At 41.1% G+C, this 18,153-nt stretch overlaps 2 protein-coding genes across 3 annotated transcripts in view; both read left to right on the forward strand.

Moving 5' to 3' along the window:
- The window catches only part of xkr7b (XK, Kell blood group complex subunit-related family, member 7b), a 47,125-nt gene extending 43,500 nt beyond the window's left edge, over positions 1-3,625 (forward strand). The window contains exon 4 of the mRNA XM_087781148.1: positions 26-3,625. Within this exon, the coding sequence (XP_087637274.1) occupies positions 26-818 (793 nt within the window). The 3' untranslated portion in view covers positions 819-3,625. The remainder of the gene's footprint in view (positions 1-25) is intronic.
- Positions 3,626-6,289: 2,664 nt separating this feature from the next.
- On the forward strand, positions 6,290-15,522 carry ccm2l (CCM2 like scaffold protein). 2 transcript variants are annotated; one of them, XM_087782025.1, is made up of 12 exons: positions 6,290-6,558; positions 9,252-9,419; positions 9,488-9,571; positions 9,630-9,813; positions 10,633-10,863; positions 10,915-11,261; positions 11,337-11,466; positions 11,530-11,587; positions 13,027-13,171; positions 14,127-14,265; positions 14,573-14,720; positions 14,798-15,521. In XM_087782025.1, exons 1-12 carry the CDS (start codon positions 6,529-6,531, stop codon positions 14,928-14,930), a joined length of 1,797 nt encoding a protein of 598 aa, XP_087638151.1. In that variant the 5' UTR covers positions 6,290-6,528; the 3' UTR covers positions 14,931-15,521. The 2 variants fall into 2 exon arrangements, with proteins under 2 accessions (XP_087638151.1, XP_087638150.1); XM_087782024.1 differs by having other exon boundaries at positions 10,633-11,261; positions 14,798-15,522.
- The last annotated feature ends 2,631 nt before the right edge of the window (positions 15,523-18,153 follow it).

Raw genomic sequence — 18,153 nt, forward strand, 5'->3', positions numbered from 1 at the left:
TGTCCCGTTTCAACTGTCTTCAAAGGTGCATCATGACGTTCTGGATCATCCAGGGCGAGACCGACTTCTGCATGTCCAAGTGGGAGGAGATCATCTACAACATGGTGGTGGGCATCATCTACATCTTCTGCTGGTTCAACGTCAAGGAGGGTCCGAGCCGCTTCAGGATGACCGTCTACTACTCCGTGACGCTGGCGGAGAACGTGGCCCTCACGGCGGCCTGGTACACCTACCGCGGGCCGCAGACCACCGACTCCTCGGCCCTGGTGGTGGTCTGCCTGGTGGCCTGCAGCTTCGCGCTGGGGACCTTCTTCATGTTGGTGTACTACTGCTGGTTGCACCCGGACGGACCCATCCTGGGCTCGCATTGGGGGGCGTGCGTGGACGAGGGCGTCGTGGGCGCCGGAGGGGTGGGGGGCGTGATCGACGCCTGCCTTACCCCGTCCCAAGGGTCCCAAACGGACATGGTGATCACCAGCCCGCCGAGGACTCTCCCCAGGACTAAGGACACAGGGGAGCCGGTCCCCGGGGAGACGGGGGACAGTTGCCTGCCCGTCTTTCAGGTGCGCCCCTCGCCCTCGTCCTCACCAGCACTCCTTCACCGGACGTCGTCCTCGTCGCGGACGCAGGAAGGACCCGTGATCCGCATCGACCTCCCCAGGAAAAGATACCCGGCCTGGGACGCCCACTTCATAGACCGCCGGCTCCGGAAGACCATCCTCCTTCTGGAGACGACGTCCGCCGTCAGCCCGAGGATTCAGTACCGGAGTAGCATGATGGGCAGCAAGGAGGTGCTCGAGTACGAGACGACTGTCTAGAGGCCGTTAAAAAGAGAAAAAAAAGGCTGTAAAACAAAACATCCAGAAAAAAGGGGGAGGACTAAGATCCGACCTGAGATCTGTTTCAGGACTCTTCATGCCGGGAGGAGACGGGAACCAGTGGCGGTTGTTAAAAAATGTGGTCGAACTGTAAAATGTGAAGTGCAATCTGTTTCCCGGGGCCCTCGGGACAAGGGGGCGGAGAATTAGTAGCATGAACGGGGCCCAGGGGCGCCGGATGGAGAACTGTTCAATCGTCATTGATCAACGGAATGCCGGAGAGTACTAAGTTTGAACCGCAAAACCTCATAGAAGGTGTAATGAAACTGTGGAGCGACGGACGACGGAGGCTCTGATCCCAGGAAGGACGCTCGATTGGCTTTGCTAAAGGGCAGGGTTCGTGCTGGACGTGCAACCTTTTTTTCAGGCGTCGATTCCAACATGTCTCTAATCAGGAGTTGCCGAAATACATTGGGTTCAAATCAGGGACGATCGGATCCTACGTTATGGGATTGATATCTGGTGTAAGAAGCGGCACTTTCCATCTTTTCCATCAAGAGAACGAGAGAGCTTGGTTTTAGCATCTTCCCTAAAGAAAACCAGGAATCCGGAATGTCCCACATCAGGTTGCACGTCCCACTAACCCTTTTTGCTACATTAGCGGCCATCTTGGATTTGAAGAGAAAAAGCTCGTCACTCTTCAATCCCATTTAGAAGTCCGGCCGAAAAGAACCGTTTCACGAAACAAAAACCCCGGTCGACCCCCATGCCGAGGAAAAACCGCCCATATGCGATAGAAAAGACGCCACCGTTTACATCCCACCCGCAGTCATTCCCATCTGTAAAGACTCGCAAAGATTGTTGGACTCAGAGTACTGTGAAATCAAACTCCTCGATCACGAACCGATCCGGTTGTACAGTAGAACACGATGTGCGAATACAATAAGCTGTAGTTAAGGAAAGAAAGGAAAAAAGATGAAAAACTCGAAAGAGTCTAAATGTGAGAGTTATTTTTTCTTTTTTGCTTTTACGTGTTCTTGGAATGTGATGCCCATGTTGGGTAGGCAGTGACAAGCTTGCGTGTTAGCAATAGCTGCTATGTCATGTTTTGTGTGGAGTTTACAAAAATGAAAACCATGTACAGGCCTTCAAAGATGTACAAACACTGTTAGACAACAGAATGATAAACACAAAACCAGAGAAGACCGTCGAGCTCCGCCCTGCTGAGGGACTGTTACTATCAAGCGCCAGGAGACGAAATCATGACGCTACCACGGAAAAAACAAGCTAACCTTAGCCACCAAGCTAGCATCTTCTGAGCGCTGCCCTTCTTTCAAAAAATCGGCGATGTTTTCATACGAAGCAGGCGTCTTCTCTCGCGCTGTAGCAGGAAATGTTTTATTTTGAAATAGAGGAAAAAAAAAACTCATCCGTCTGGAAAAGCATGTTTGTCTACGAACATTTCAGGTAGTATATGAGATGCTGTGTGGTTTATAGCATGGTTTTAATGGACGCACACGACGACATGCTAACGGTTCCGGGCTAACTGACACAAGCACAAGCTAGCACTGATTTAAGCTAATTTCAACGCATATGCTATTTTAAAACAGATGTTTTTTTCCAAGTGGATTTTGGAGTTCTTGCCTTTTTTTTATGTTATTCAAAATGCCGACCATTGGTTTAAGTTTCACACATCATGCTGCCTCCGCTCCGCCTCTTCGCTAAACCGGGCTTGAAGTACCAGGAGTAGTTCAGCGCCTACACTTGTATACGTGTTTGACATCGACAAGCAGCCATCGAGACAACAGCACACGCTGATATCTGAACAACATGCTGCTTAACAGAAAGAAAAAAATGGAAGTAAGAAACGGATTTGGGAGGCGTTCTTTTCTGCTGCTAATTTCACCGTCCACATCGTTGACCTCGTGGGTTGTTCTGGCTTCTGAGAATGTAGACGCGGCTCTGAAAGATAACATAGGTGCTCGTGTGTTCGGATTTAAAAAAAAAAAAAGCACATCTGTGTCATGAAAGCAAAATCAGATCTGGGACTTGAAAGCCAAAAAAAAACAAAAAAACATCAAGTCGACGAGACGGCGTCGTCCCCCGAGCTTATATGTGTCGGTTACCGTGGTAACGGCGATGTAAATGGTGCTGAAAAACAACAACAACTCTTATGTCGACCACGTTCATGTCATGTAGACCATGATAGGCTAATGTACAAAAAAAAGGATGCGTTCGTGCGGCGAGCACATTTCTGTGAGCGGCTCACCAGCCGATCTCTGTTTTTTTCGAGGTACTATAACAGTTGTGGTGAGCTTATTCTATATATATATCGACTTGTACAAAAACATGTGAAAAAGCGAGTTGAAAACTCAAGTCATCTTTTATTAATGGATGCAAGTATTTATGTTACTTTATTTTTGTATTTGGTTTTATATCTATTTATCTCTTGTTTATTATTCACTTGGTGGCCATGTCTTTGGTATGACTATTCTATTAAGATGTAAAAAGTGAAAATAGATTTTTTTTACTCATCTATATATCTGTAAATACCAGAGTGGTTGTTCATCTAGGACTGTATGAGCGTGTTTTAGGCCGGTGTGTGTTCCGTGTACGTGAGAATGTGCTGGATGTTCGGAATATGCTGCTTCATTAAAAAAAACCCTCGGAGTGAATGAACAGGAAAAATAAAAAACCAGTGGTGAAAATGTATATGACGTTAGAAAAAAAATATAACAAGCTGTGCTGATAACTGTAGATGGGAAGACTACCGTAGTAAAAATGGCTGAACAGCCGTCGAAATAAAACTTGCATCTGTGTCTTTGTTTCAAGGTATTATGGGATGCTTTAGCTTCCGTTTAGCGTCATCTACGTCACTAAGATGGCGGCCGTTAAGTGTGGATAGTGTCATTCGATCCACACTCAATTTTCTGGCCATTGCGCACTACATTTTAGCACACTGCTCATCGGGACGCACTTGTGCACTCAAAATATTAAGTGTAAGTGCAGAAGTGCTCGATTTGGGACACAGCCAAACACACTCTTTATTTGGGTCATGAGTACAGATTGATTTTCTCGCATCAAAACGGTTAAAATAAATCTTACAGAGTTCATGTTTTCACTTGTTTTTCACTAGTTTACAGGGTTTTTTTTGGAGTAAACTTCAATGAAATGAGCGACTTTACGTGTTAAGAGTCACAAACTGATGTTACTTCAGAGAAAATATCATCCTGTTTTTAAAAAACCAAACAATTTCAGACTGTAATAATCAATAAATCATCAATTTTTTTTAATTTTTATATTGTACTTTTCGGGGCCCAGTAACGAATGCATCACGTCCCAGTATCGGTCCCCAGACCAGAGGGTTGGAGACCACTGCTTCAGGTGATGGCATCATACAAACATCTCGCTGGTTCTGGAAACGAATCCATTTTTAAAACCAGTAAATGCGTCTTATATAATAAAGCGTCTGGTAGGATGACCTGGATATTTTCTGTTGTTCTCTGAAAAACACAGACGCTGCCGCTGTGTTTGGATCAATGGCTGGTGTTTAAGTGAACGGCGGCTGCTGCTGGATCAGTTAAAAACACGCTAACAAGATCAAGCTCTCAGGAAGTTGAAAGACGCTGTCGTGAGCTCACAGTTTGTCCCGTGTGGCCCTTAAACCTCCAAACAACAAGTTCCAATTTGGGATTGAATTCACTGCAGTGTGGCTTATTTTTAAAGAGGGTTTGAAGAAACAAGTTAAGAAGTTGAAAATATATTGAGAGCTGAGCTAAAGGGCAAATACATTTTTAGACTGTGTGCGACTTTAACATGTAATTCCTGTTCATTTTTGTTTTTCTATATTATATACGGCATGTTTTAAAAACACTAACTGGAAAATTTTCCCACGTCATATCTCAACTTCAGGGTCGCGTCAAGTCCGACTTCTAGTTCCTCCTCGGACAGTTGTTAGCTAGTAAACCACTTACCTCTCGTCGTTATCCGGGAATTGACTGTTTTGTCAGAAGTGTCTCTGACTCGGGTGATAAAAAGCAGTGTTTTCCACCCATCGATCCGTCCCGCTCGACCCCGACACAACATCAACATCGACCGCCCGGGTATTGATTTTCTATTTTCTTTCTTATTTAAAACAGATCGCTCTCTATTTTATCCGCCCGCAGAACACTGCTCTCTCAAGAGCAACAATGGGAGGCTGATGCATGACTGATGTTCTCACCGTCACACGATCAGGTAAATAAAGGGAAAATGTATACATCCATAGAGCCACAGTCAATCTACTCACAAATATACTTTTAGTTTTTTATTAATCATCATTAGTTAATGATATCTTAAATTTAAAAAAACGTTTCTATAGATTAGACAGTAGCCATTAGCACCGTTCTTGGAACATGGACATGCTTTAGCCATTTCATTATTTGTGTAAAGTCCTTAAAAAATATTAAATAAACCATAATTGTGATGGTTAGATATGGTAGTTCAGCTACACAACGACACATAAAAACTAATAAAAAATGTATGTAGCTATACATGTTAGCTTAGGTCGTGGATAACAAGTGGGATAATGGTGAGATTAATTTACCACCCTGTAAAATCGAAACTCTTATAAATAGCATAACATTTAATATTTAATATCAAACTGAGGTCCTTTTTTCGAAATAAAAATCTTTTTAAATAACGCGTCTCAAATGCATTTCCATTATATGAAGGTAAAAATGAGACACAATTAAAATGTATTGTGTATTTAATAATGTATTGTAGTGGTGGGGAAATACATATAAATGTTTATCAATAATATATCAATATTTTTTATAGGACCCCCAAAATAAAGTTGTTTTTTTCATGTGCTTAAAAACTATTAGTGTTTTTTTTTTTGGAATGAAATAATTAAAATCTTAAGTTGTTTCATCAGGAGAATGTGTTTAGTTCTGCTTCTCTAACCTGACATTTCAGGCACGGATAACAAAAAGTAATCGCTTTCTTTGTCTCCCGTTTCCATGGTAACTGCACGGTCAGTGAGCCCTGCGGTCACCTTGAAAAGATTACCCCCCAAAAAATACCTTTTTTTTATGGTCAGCGAGGTGCTCGTGCTCACAGCTCGGGCTCGTGTGTGACTGCAGGTGACGTTACGTGACAGAGAGGTCACAGGATTTAATGTCGTCACTCCTGCAGAGACCTCAGGGTTACGCAGTGCTGCCCCCCCCTGGATGTAGACGGTTACCGCAGGACGCAATATAAAAATGGATTAAAACTCGCATAGATGTTTAAAAAAAAATCCTATAATTCAAAAAAAGTTTTTTAAAATTAGTTTTTATCTTGATAAGTTTGTTTATTTGCGTTGTTGGGAATTTAAGGACTGGCTTATCAGGCTGTGGTGGAGTTTCCTGCTGCACTTCCTCAGTTTCCTGCTCTATTGTCCAATTTGTGTAGTTGTGTGTGTGTTAAATGAAGTTGTGTATAGACCTGAGTTAAGCATTCCCTCGTACAAAAAAGAAAACCCTCACAAATGCTTCTCATGGAGGATTCTCTGAAGCGACACTCGACAAAAGATTGGTAGAAAATGAATTGTGTGTGTTTGTGTGTATGTCCTTCATCGTGTCGAAGAAGAAGCTGAGAAGCTATAAGATTGAAGTCCAAACAGAAGGATGGACGGAGAAATCAGCAGAACTGATGAAAGACTTGCGTGACCACGACTGAAGGATCCACAATGGACTATGAACCCAAGAAACAGAAGAAGGTGAGCTCAGTGTTTTTTATACTATATATATAACATCAAGCTCAATCAGAAACTGAAATTGACCTTTTATGTCAAGGTCAAGCTACGTAATATGATCCCAATGTTATGTCTTATGACGGAGCGACGAACATTTTAGTTCAGTGGAAGCGCTCAGGATTTTCTTTTTAATAAGCATTCGCTTATCTTGTCATTTTCCTCCGTCTCACTCCTGCCAATTAAATTGAGCTGACTGAGGATATGTTTCCTTTGTTCTGTTCAACAGATTTATCCTTGATTCGCCGTGAAAGACAAGAAAATGCTTAAAAAAAAAACCTTATCTCCGGGGCTGCAATAAACGGCAGCGTTTTTGATTCGGTCTTTATCTAACGCGGCCCGCTGTGTTGTGACTCAATCTCCACAGGAGGACGTCAGTGATTGCTCGTCACCTGTCAATCATAGCCGAGTGAGGACGTACTGACACGTACGCAGATGCTAGAAAAGCGAGACACGTTAACACACATGTCAACGTCCTGCCTGTGGAAAAGATGTCGCCTGAATTACCTCCTTCACGCTTCTGCGGGTCTCGTAGTTTGATGTTTAAAATAAAACTGTTTTAAAATAGTTTGGTTGTTGACACAGTTAAGCTTCAGTTAAACATTTATTAAATGTCAGTGGCAGCTTAGAAAATAGGTCGTACCTTTAAGATATGGACACTTAAATAGTTACCTCTATGAAGAAAAACTGCAGTGGAAAGTTTTAGTGTTGCAATGCATGCTGGGACACAATTCAATTACTTGAAATTCGGAGAAAGTAGTTAGTTTGTGTCCAGACGATAAAAGGATGTTAGTCTTATTTTGTTTCATAAGGAGAATTTTTGTCGGTCTACAGTAGACTTGATTTTGTAACCAGACATTGAAGGCACATAAGAGATTATAAAACAAAATAACTGTAATTTTCCTCCGTTGCTATGGTTTCTGGACATTCAGTAGCGTTTGATCAATTGTTATGGAAAAAGTAGGCTTAATATGTCTGTTGATAAATCCTGCATCTTACTTAAATACTTCTCTGACATTTTTTCGCTAAAGACACGTGATTGGCCCCAAAGTTACCTTAGAAAAGGTAGCAGCTTGCAACGTGCCTAAGCTAATACTTGCTACATGGCTATGCTAATGCTTGCTACAAGACTACGCTAATGCTTGCAACAAGACTATGATAATGCTTGCTACAAGACTATGCTAATGCTTGCAACAAGACTATGCTAATGCTTACTACATGACTGTGCTACTGCTTGCAACAAGACTATGCTAATGCTTGCTACATGACTATGATAATGCTTGCAACAAGACTACGCTAATGCTTGCAACAAGACTATGCTAATGCTTGCTACATGACTATGCTAATGCTCGCAACAAGACTATGCTAATGCTTGCTACATGACTGTGATAATGCTTGCAACAAGACTATGATAATGCTTGCTACATGACTATGCTACTGCTTGCAACAAGACTATGCTAATACTTTCTACATGACTATGCTAATGCTTGCAACAAGACTATGCTAATGCTTGCTACATGACTATGCTACTGCTTGCAACAAGACTATGCTACTGCTTGCAACAAGACTATGCTAATACTTTCTACATGACTATGCTACTGCTTGCAACAAGATTATGCTAATGCTTGCAACAAGACTATGCTAATGCTTGTAACATGACTATGCTAATGCTTGTAACATGACTATGCTAATTCTTGCTACATGACTATGCTAATGTTTGCATCAAGACTATGATAATGATTGCACCAAGACTATGCTAATGCTTGTAACAAGACTATGCTAATGCTTGCGAAATGATTATGCTAATGCTTGTAACATGACTATGCTATGCTAATGCTTGTAACAAGACTATGCTAATGCTTGCAACATGATTATGCTAATGCTTGTAACATGACTATGCTAATGTTTGCATCAAGACTATGCTAATGCTTGTAACACGACTATGATAATGCTTGTAACAAGACTATGCTAATGCTTGTAACAATAATATGCTAATGATTTTAACATGACTATGATAATGATTGTAACATGATTATGCTAATTATTGTAACAAGACTATTCTAATGCATGCAACAAGACTATGCTAATGCATGCAACAAGACTATGCTAATGCTTGCAACAAGACTTTGCTAATGCTTGCAATAAGACTATGCTAATACTTGCAACAAGACTATGCTAATGCTTGCAATAAGACTATGCTAATACTTGCAACAAGACTTTGCTAATGCTTGCAATAAGACTATGCTAATACTTGCAACAAGACTATGCTAATGCTTGCAACAAGACTATGCTAATGCTTGCAACAAGACTTTGCTAATGCTTGCAATAAGACTATGCTAATACTTGCAACAAGACTTTGCTAATGCTTGCAATAAGACTATGCTAATACTTGCAACAAGACTATGCTAATGCTTGCAACAAGACTTTGCTAATGCTTGCAATAAGACTATGCTAATACTTGCAACAAGACTATGCTAATGCTTGCAACAAGACTTTGCTAATGCTTGCAACAAGACTATGCTGATGTTTGAAACAAGACTTTGTTAATACTTGTGTGTTTTGAGTGAGTAAGAGATACTCTAGTATTCTTGAGCTAACTTGATGAGGCGACTAAACACTTAAGAATAGAGAATAACTAATACTTCTTCCTCGACCTACAGGGTTTCGTGTCGCCCATCAAACGCCTGGTCTGGTCCAAGTCCAGCCGGCGGCCCGTGGACCGTGGCAGCGTCTACCGACGACCTCTGCACTCCGTCCCTCTGTACGCCCCAGACTACCTCATCCACCCGGAGAGACTCATCTTCGACTACGTGGAGAAGGAGGTTAAGGTACGAAAGACTCACACACACACACACACACCTGTCGACACCTGTGACTGGATGTTGTGTCTCCTCAGTTCTTGGGTCACCTGACCTGGGTGTCCGTGTCCTTGAACCCTTCAAGCCGCGATGAGCTCCTTCAGTTGTTGGACACAGCCAGAGTGAGTTATCGCAGATCTGTCAACATCAGTGTGTGTTTATCTGTGTTTTTGTGTTTAGCAACTGAAGGTGCTGCCTCTGAAGACCAGCGTAGACCAGGACTGCATCCTCAGTCTGTCTGCTAGATGTCTCCTGCTGACATGGAGAGACAACGAGAAGCTGCTGATGAGGATCCCCACGCACGAGATCGCTGCTGCCTCCTACCTGCGAGATGATGCACTGCACCTGCTGGTCCTCAAGACAGGTTGAAAGTTGAGATTTTTGCTTATGGAGGGCGACATTATTTATTTATTATATGTACAAAAACATAACTAAATGTATACTTCTTTTTTTTTACATTTTTGTCCAAGAACTTAGCCATTTATTTATGTATGCATTTAAGTTTTATTCATTAATATTTATTTCTGTATTTTGTAATTCCAACATTTATTTATTATTGTATTCATAGATTTAGCTTTTTATTCATTTTCGTTTTTCTACTTTCGTATTTTATTTATTTTTACATTTATTTGTTTATTCACAAATGTATTTAAAAGTTAAATGATGTATCAAATATATATATATATAAATATATTCAACACCAACATAATAACTGACATATAAATGCCAAGATAAATCTGTCAATCAACCGGTTTGATTCATGATGGACTGGACTAAGAGTTCTGAACATCACTCAGGTATAACAAAAAATAACTAAATGTGTACTTTTTTTTTTACATTTTTGTCCAAGAACTGTGCCATTTATTTATGTATGCATTTCACTTTTATTTATTTATTTATTTATTTATGTATTTGTAATTACAACATTTATTTATTCTTGCATTCATTTATTCATTTTCGTTTTCTACTTTTCGTCTTTTATTTATTTTTACATTTATTTGTTTATTTCTAAGTTAAATGATGTATCAAATATATATATATATATATATATATATATATATATATATATATATATATATTTATCATCCTTTATAATAACCGACATACAAATGCCAAGATAAAGCTGTCAATCAACCGGTTTGATTGACGATGGACCGGACTAAGAGTTCTGAACATCACTCAGGTCTGAACGTGGACACGGTGGTTGCCGGGGACGACAGTCTGGACCGGAAGAAGCAGACGGGCGTGGCCGGGCGACGAGAAACCATGAGCGGGAACTCTGACCCTCGACCCGCCGGAGGGACCATGGAGCGTAGACATACCATCTGTGGGCTGGACTGGAGGCCATCCCGGTCCAGGAACACCCATGAGAAGAACCAAACGGTGGAGAGAGGAGGAGGAGGAGGAGGAGGAGGTGAGAGAGGAGGAGGAGGAGGAGGAGGAGGAGGAGGTGAGAGAGGAGGAGGTGGGAGTCTAGAGAGGAAGAGGGCCGGGGGGAGCTGGGAGAGGAGGCAGACGGCAAGGAAACCAGGAGGAGGGAGCTGGGAGAACCGCCGGGCCAGACCCACCAGTGGGAGCTGGGGGGTTGGAGGTGGAAGCTGGGAGACCAGGCACTGTGGAGGGGGGAGCTGGGAGAGGAGGGGAGGAGCTGGTGGTCTGGGGGGGAGCTGGGAGCGGAGGCAGGCCTGCACTGGGAGCTGGGAGAGAGGGAAGAGCTACGGCAGCTGGGAGAGGAGGAACCACAACCCGCTGGAGCCGACGCCGTGTCCCGACGCCTACTGTAACCTGGTCATCCTGGCGGTAGAGAACAAGGTGCGGTTCCTCCTCGGACCTCCTCCTCCTCCTCCAGGTGTGACCATCACCAGCTGAGTGTTCATATATGTGCAGGACGCGGCTGAGGAGTACTGCTCCCTGATCTGTCAGATGTTCCAGATCATCTACGGCCACCAAACCATCGAGTGCGTGGACCGGGCCGGGTTCCACCAGACCATGCCCGACCGCTACTGGCTGCAGAGAAGTGAGGAGGGATCGCTACGACCTCTGCGTTCAGTTGAATAAAACCAATGTTGTTTGTCTGCAGGCGACAGCTGTCTGACTGACGTGTCCTACACGTATGATCCCGAGTACTGCAGCTCCTAGTGAGTCCTGTTCACCCTAGAGGTTCCTACACGTCCTAGCACTGAGTGAACCCAGGAGTGTTTCAGGAATTAAGGGATGTGTGTATTGGCAAGAATCTGGCAACACTACGTATTAAATACGGGGCAACAATACGATATATTGCGACACTGTAGTAACAAGGATATATTTGTAGTATTCTCGAGTACTTGACTCTGGTGTTGCAGAATTTACAGACCACATGACTCTTGATAAAGTAGTAACTGATTTAATTTGTTTTAAAACCAAATATGTCCAAATATTAGCTTTAAACACTGCTCGAGTCTACTGTATCCTCTTGTCCTCAGTCATCGCCGGGGGGTTCTATTTAGTGGGATTTCATTGTTCCTTTAACTGCGGAGGATGTGGTGATTACCGCCATCTAGAGGCTGGGAGTTTAATTGCAACACAAAAATGAACAAACACTGTAGATGTTTACAGGATTTGTTTTTACAATCATTTGAACACTGATAAATGACACATGTTTTCATGCATGTCACTGTACACTAGTTTTCAAAATTCAAGAATACAAACACTATACAACATATCAACCAAACACCAGCACATATTTGGCACCGTTTATTTTGAACCTCTTAGAGGTTCGTCAGGTTGTTTTTTGCATGTAGTAGGTTTAGATGCATACATTGTTTATTTATAGAAAACATTAATTGGAAATAAGTTTATGGAAAAATCCAGTCAAAACTGTCATGGATAATTAAAAGCAAGAGTTTTGAAAATGTGTCATTGTTTTAAGGCAATTGTAAAAAAAAAAAAAAAAACGACTAAACTATAATCAAAAATCTAATTATTTTATTTACCATTACATTTATTGATACCTAAACTACCAAGGAACTATGATAGTACTGTTGAATGTTGATACAGTATTTTGAAAAATAATGTCGTGATAGATTTTTGTATCGATATTTTCTCACAATGATGGATGGTAAAGAAAACAACTATCACTTAAGTGAAATATCGAGGGAACTTTTTCAAACTGATGAATATTAAAGCAGCTTAAATAAAATACAGGGAATTGTTTTATTCATATTTCAGTCGCACGGGTCGTCGTGGAGCAAAATGTACGTGTAACTTGTGTACTTGAAAATGATCATTTTATTAGTATTTTTCTGTGTCTCTGTCATTTTGACTGAGAAATCACTTCACTGTCGAAAGTTATCTTGTTAAAAACGAACAGTTTGGCATTAATGAATTTTTCCTTTAGATCTATTTCTACTTTTTCCGCCATTCATTGTTAAGGGATTGCAGGAGAATTGGGAAAGAACAAAAAAATACATTTATTTTTGATGATAAACCATCAAGATTCTCTGTTTTGAAATAGGATTCATTGCTCCTCGATCTCTTGGATCAGTCATGACTCTTGACAGTCGAGTATTCTAGAGTTTTCTATTCTATCTTTCTTCAGCGATGGATCCCAGGAGGCCTTCGAGCTCTACTACAGTGAGACGTACAGCGAGAGTTCGTCCGTGTCTCACCGCAGTCTGACTTCAGCCGCTGACGCAGGCGAGGACAACCCCACGCTGGTGCTGATGCAGGAGTACATGATCACTGTGAGTCAACAACTACACATGGAGATGAAACTGTAGACTCCAGGTTCTGACCCACAAACACAAGTTTTTTGTCTCACTATAGTTTCTCATCAAGAGTGATTATTTATTGTTAATGTACACTTTTGAATGTATTGACATATATCACAAGGTAATACTCTGAAATGGTCATAATGTTACGCTAACTGAAATTATACTGTGTTTGTCTGTGTGTGTGTGTGTGTGTTTTATATGTATGTATTGTGTTTGTCTGTCTGTGTGTGAGCGTGTGTGTTTCATATGTGTGTATTGTGTTTGCGTCTGTCTATGTGTGTGTGAGTGACTTTGTTTGTGTACATCTGTGTGAGCGTGTGTTTTATATGTGTGTATTGTGTTTGTCTGTCTGTCTGTGAGTGTGTTGTTTGTGTACTTCTGTGTGAGTGTGTGTGTTTTATATGTATGTATTGTGTTTGTCTGTCTGTGTGTGAGTGTGTTTGTTTGTGTACATCTGTTTGAGCGTGTGTGTTTTATATGTGTGTATTGTGTTTGTGTGTGTGTGCGCACATGTATATTTTGTGTCTGTCTTTTTTTGTATGTATGTCATTGTGCATGTGTGTGCTTTTGTGTGTTGTGTCTATCTGTCTGTGTGTGTTTGTGTTTTGTCTGTCTGTCTTTGTGGGTTTTTGTGTGTGTGTGCAACCTATTTCTGTCTGTCTGTGTGTATGTGACTTTGTGTTTGTGTGTACACATGTATTTTTTTGTGTCTGTCTGTCTTTGTGTGTATGTCATTGTGCATGTGTGTGTGCTTTTGTGTGTTGTGTCTGTGTCTGTGTTTGTGTTTGTGTTTGTGTTTTGTCCGTCTGTCTTTGTGGGTTTTTGTGTCTGTCTTTGTGTGTATGTCATTGTGCATGTGCTTTTGTGTGTTGTGTCTGTCTGTCTGTGTGTGGGTCTGTGTGGGTCTGCGTGTGCATGTGTGTAGCTGCGTAACAAACTGAGCCCTGTAGAGCTGCAGAGGTTTGCGGTGCTGCTGAGAGAATACAGACTCGGTTCACACATCGACCATTTCTGCTCCGAGTTGCTTCATCTATACGGCGACAACCGCAAGTTCCTGCTCATGGGTGAGACAAACTAACACACACTAAACCGTCAAACTTTAATTCATCCAAGTGTGTATATACTGTAGATCTAAAGGGAAATAGAAATATTTGTCTTCTGGCTCAGCTCTTTTTTTGGACCAATACAGTCCTATTGAGTAAGGATCGCCTTCATCTTTCCCAGAGGTTCCTAAACTCCTCAAATCAGGACAAGAACGTCCTCCTTTCTTATGATTGAAACTTAGTCTTAACTTAGCCTCAAATCTACGATTTAAAACGTATTATTTCAGCATATCTTGAGCCGGTCCAACGGTTTGCTCCTTCACACCAGGCATGCGTCCCTTCATCCCGGACAAAGACATCGGCGTGTTCGAGAGTTTCTTGGAAAGCATCGGAATCCGGGAAGGAGGAATTCTGACGGACAGTTTTGGACGCATCAAACGCAGCATGAGCAGCACGTCAGCCACCGCCATGAGAGGGTACTTGATGATTTATTTACGCCGAGTGGAACCTGAGATGATGTAGTAGTTTCTCTTCTTTACTGCCATTACTTTAGATACGATCACGACCATATGAACTCGGGGTCGCAGGAGTTCAACCGACGCATCACCGACATCACGCACGACATCCAGGCGCTGGGCTTCCAGGGCTCACATGGAGACATCGAGGAAGAGGACTACTATCTCTGATTGTCCAGGCTAGCTTGCAGCTTTTTTGTGGATTTTTGGTTCCAAACTGGGGTCGATGGCTCCATGTTGTCATCCATGTGTTTGTTACAGTCAAAGCTAAAGGCTCAAGGAGCTGATATAGGATCATATAAATGACTTTTTTATTTAAATAATAGCGAAATAAATCAAAATTGGATAGAATTCTTGATTCCTGTGATAATCTTTTGAGTGTGTGGAGTGACTGTTTCACCACTTGGGGGCAACTGAGGCTTAAAGATCGTTTGTGCTGCTCTTTTAAAACGACCAGAAGAACATCCTGGAAATATTTAATGTAAATTAAATGTATAAACATGAATAAAACCCAGATATTTAATGTCAACAATGTATGCATGTGCCTGTGTTGCCGTGTATTTTTTTTCACGTGACCCATGCAGCATTGACCCCGTCGTCCTGGCATCGGCCTGACCTTCCCATGATGCACTGCGTCTCTGCCCCCCAGTCTCGTCCCCTGCCAGCTCCACTAACATCAGAGAGCGACAGAGAGAGCCACTGGCCTCGCCGGGGTCACCGTGTTACGTACCAATTTTGCTAGTTTTAGTCCTTTAACTTGATGTAAATAGTGTTAGCTAAACACTGACGTGTGTAGAACTAGTGTGTTGTGTTATTTAAGTGTGATGCTTTTATTTTATAAACATTGACCTGTATTTTGTTCTTTGCTACATGATACGTCACAACATACAAAAGTATATTTACATGCTACTTGTTCTTTTATTATAAGACTTCCTTTTATTCGATCTTAATAGAAATGTGGTTTTAATTGATGCAATTCACAATGAAATTAAACCCTGTCAATTGTGAGAGCGATTCATCGCAAATACTTCCTTTACAGTTGGTTTTATGTGTATCGCTTCATGAATCTCACTTCCCATGAGGCCTCAGTGTTTTGGAGCCACTAAATATTGGTCAACCAACTCATGTTACGCAGCACAAGTGATTTGAGTACATCATTTTGGATTAATAGGCCCTTTGTCTGTATTTATGTGGCCCTCATGAGGTCAAGAATATGTAGAAACTAACTATTTTATTCAAGATTTATTTTTATCATGCATTACTAGTCTCTGAATATGACTTTAGGGTCTTAGTTTTAGGACATTTGTCCTCCATTTTTATAATTTTCTTGATTATTTATTTCCTCTCAAAAAGATTTAAGAGAATATAAAATTATAGAAAAGGGTTCCCTGGTCTAGAAAAGGCGCTCTAGAAATAACCATTACTTACTTACTTACTTACTTTTATATCAGATAAGAACAAGTTAAATGTAATAGATTTCTGAGTAACCTTTTTTTTCCCATTTATTTATGCTTTTAAAATCTTTCATTTTTGCTCAAGGGCCCCCCACAACTGTCACTGTATATAATGTGGCCCCTGAGATTATGTATTTGTTGCACTGTTCTGTAGAGACATATACTACTGTGTTAAAATGTTGTTTTAGTAAATCTTAAATGTCACATATGAATCAGGAAAGAAATAAGGAATTGACGATGATCGAAGGGAAGTGAATCAGCAAATTAAAATAAGGGAAATAAGTTCTGATGATTTTACTAATCTTACTTCAACTTTTGTTTCTATGCTAGATGTTTTATTCTTTGGATAATGAACTTTTACCTGTACTTTTTTAGTCTTGTTAATGTTAATTTAGAATTCTTATCAACCATGAATTACCTTTTATTGAAGAATCACAGTTAAAATCAATTATATGTTTTAATTTATTTGAACAAACAGGACATTGGAATAAAAGATTGAAAAAAGGTGCAAATATTATGAGATTTAAACTCATTCTAAAGACACTTAAACCAGATCTACCTCTTTAAGGCAGTTTGGACTCCTTTAGTTTGCCCTTGAGAAAATTTCCTGACACGCCAAGATTGAAAAAAAAAAAAAATGCTGGTCAGACGGCGACTGCAGACAGAATATGATCCCCATCATCAGATTACGCTGCACAGTAATCTCTGCAATTATCTGTTTGCTGGTATTTGTCATCACATTATCCTCTTCAGCCCAGCGACACACGCACTCTCCACCTCTTATCCTGAAGTCTTTGTGGTAATCGTATCATAGATGATGAAAAAATCCCAGTCAGTGATATTCAAACTACAATCATAATAACCAACAGCTGCCCGCAGACGACAAAGATTATACACTGCAGGGATTAGATCTTGTGTCCTGTGAGGTATTTTTAGAAGTAAAATCATGTGCTTGTGTTCGGCCACCTCAGCGGTGGTCAAAGAGAAACAGCAGGTATCAAAAAAGAGGGTTTGTTCTTACTAAGACAGCAAATATCATTGAATAAATCTTGGAGTGAGCGACTCTAACTATAATATATTCAATTTGACTTTAAAATAAACAAACATATGTCGGAACAAGGCCATGATTGACGATGTAATGCATGATAATTTGCTAAAAATAAGACTTCTAATGAGGATTTGAGGTGGTCATTATATGACAAAAGTGTTTTTTTCTCAGATATTTATAAACATTCAAGAGATCTGGCGTGGGTTTTGAATAATGTGGATTCATCTGCCAGTGAGAGACGATGAGGTCAGGAGAGTTGGTCGGCCACCAATTTCATTTCCAAACTTTTTGGCCGGAGGCTTGTTGGTATTGAAGGGCTTGTGATGCGTCACAGATGGAGTCGCTGTGCACTGATGCAAGTTTTTATTTTTCATGCGATGAAGCCCACCTGCCAAAATTTTTAAATTGCTTTTCTCCCATGATCCTTTGCCAGATGACACATTTTTTTAAATCAAGACAGATCGATGAGCTGTATCGTTTTCACGGCTGAACTTCTTTCATAACCAGGATGATTTAGTTAACTTTGACCACTTGAAAAGTTGTTGTAACGACCTTTTATTTTTTGATTTAAATGAAAAATGAGCTGGTCAAGTTCCCGTGAGGACACGGCCGACCGCGCTGACACAAGGATGACTCAAAGCAGAGTCAACGACGGGGAAGAGTTGTGAGGCTGCAGTTTCATCCTGGGCAGGATTGAGGTCGACATACATATAGTGCACGTGCCTGACTTCTCGTCACACGGCTCAGGACGCGCTGAAAGCAACAATGGAAACGGTTACAATGTCGATCACATGAGAGCGTAAGCCATGTGGCAGCAGCTAGTAATCCCTTCTGCTGCTGCTGCTTTGTGCACTTAAGATATGCTGGAGACCAAAACATTTAGACTCGAGCC

The sequence above is a fragment of the Callionymus lyra genome, chromosome 19, assembly GCF_982586985.1.
Source record: "Callionymus lyra chromosome 19, fCalLyr1.hap1.1, whole genome shotgun sequence".
Classification (NCBI taxonomy): Eukaryota; Metazoa; Chordata; class Actinopteri; order Syngnathiformes; family Callionymidae; genus Callionymus; species Callionymus lyra.

Excerpts from the sequence above, each read along its gene's own strand:
- ccm2l (XM_087782024.1), top strand. The coding sequence starts at position 6,529 with ATGGACTATGAACCCAAGAAACAGAAGAAG. Across the intron at positions 6,559-9,251 it reads AACCCAAGAAACAGAAGAAG|GGTTTCGTGTCGCCCATCAA; the intron begins GTGAGCTCAGTG and ends CTCGACCTACAG. Across the intron at positions 13,172-14,126 it reads TGCAGGAGTACATGATCACT|CTGCGTAACAAACTGAGCCC; the intron begins GTGAGTCAACAA and ends GCATGTGTGTAG.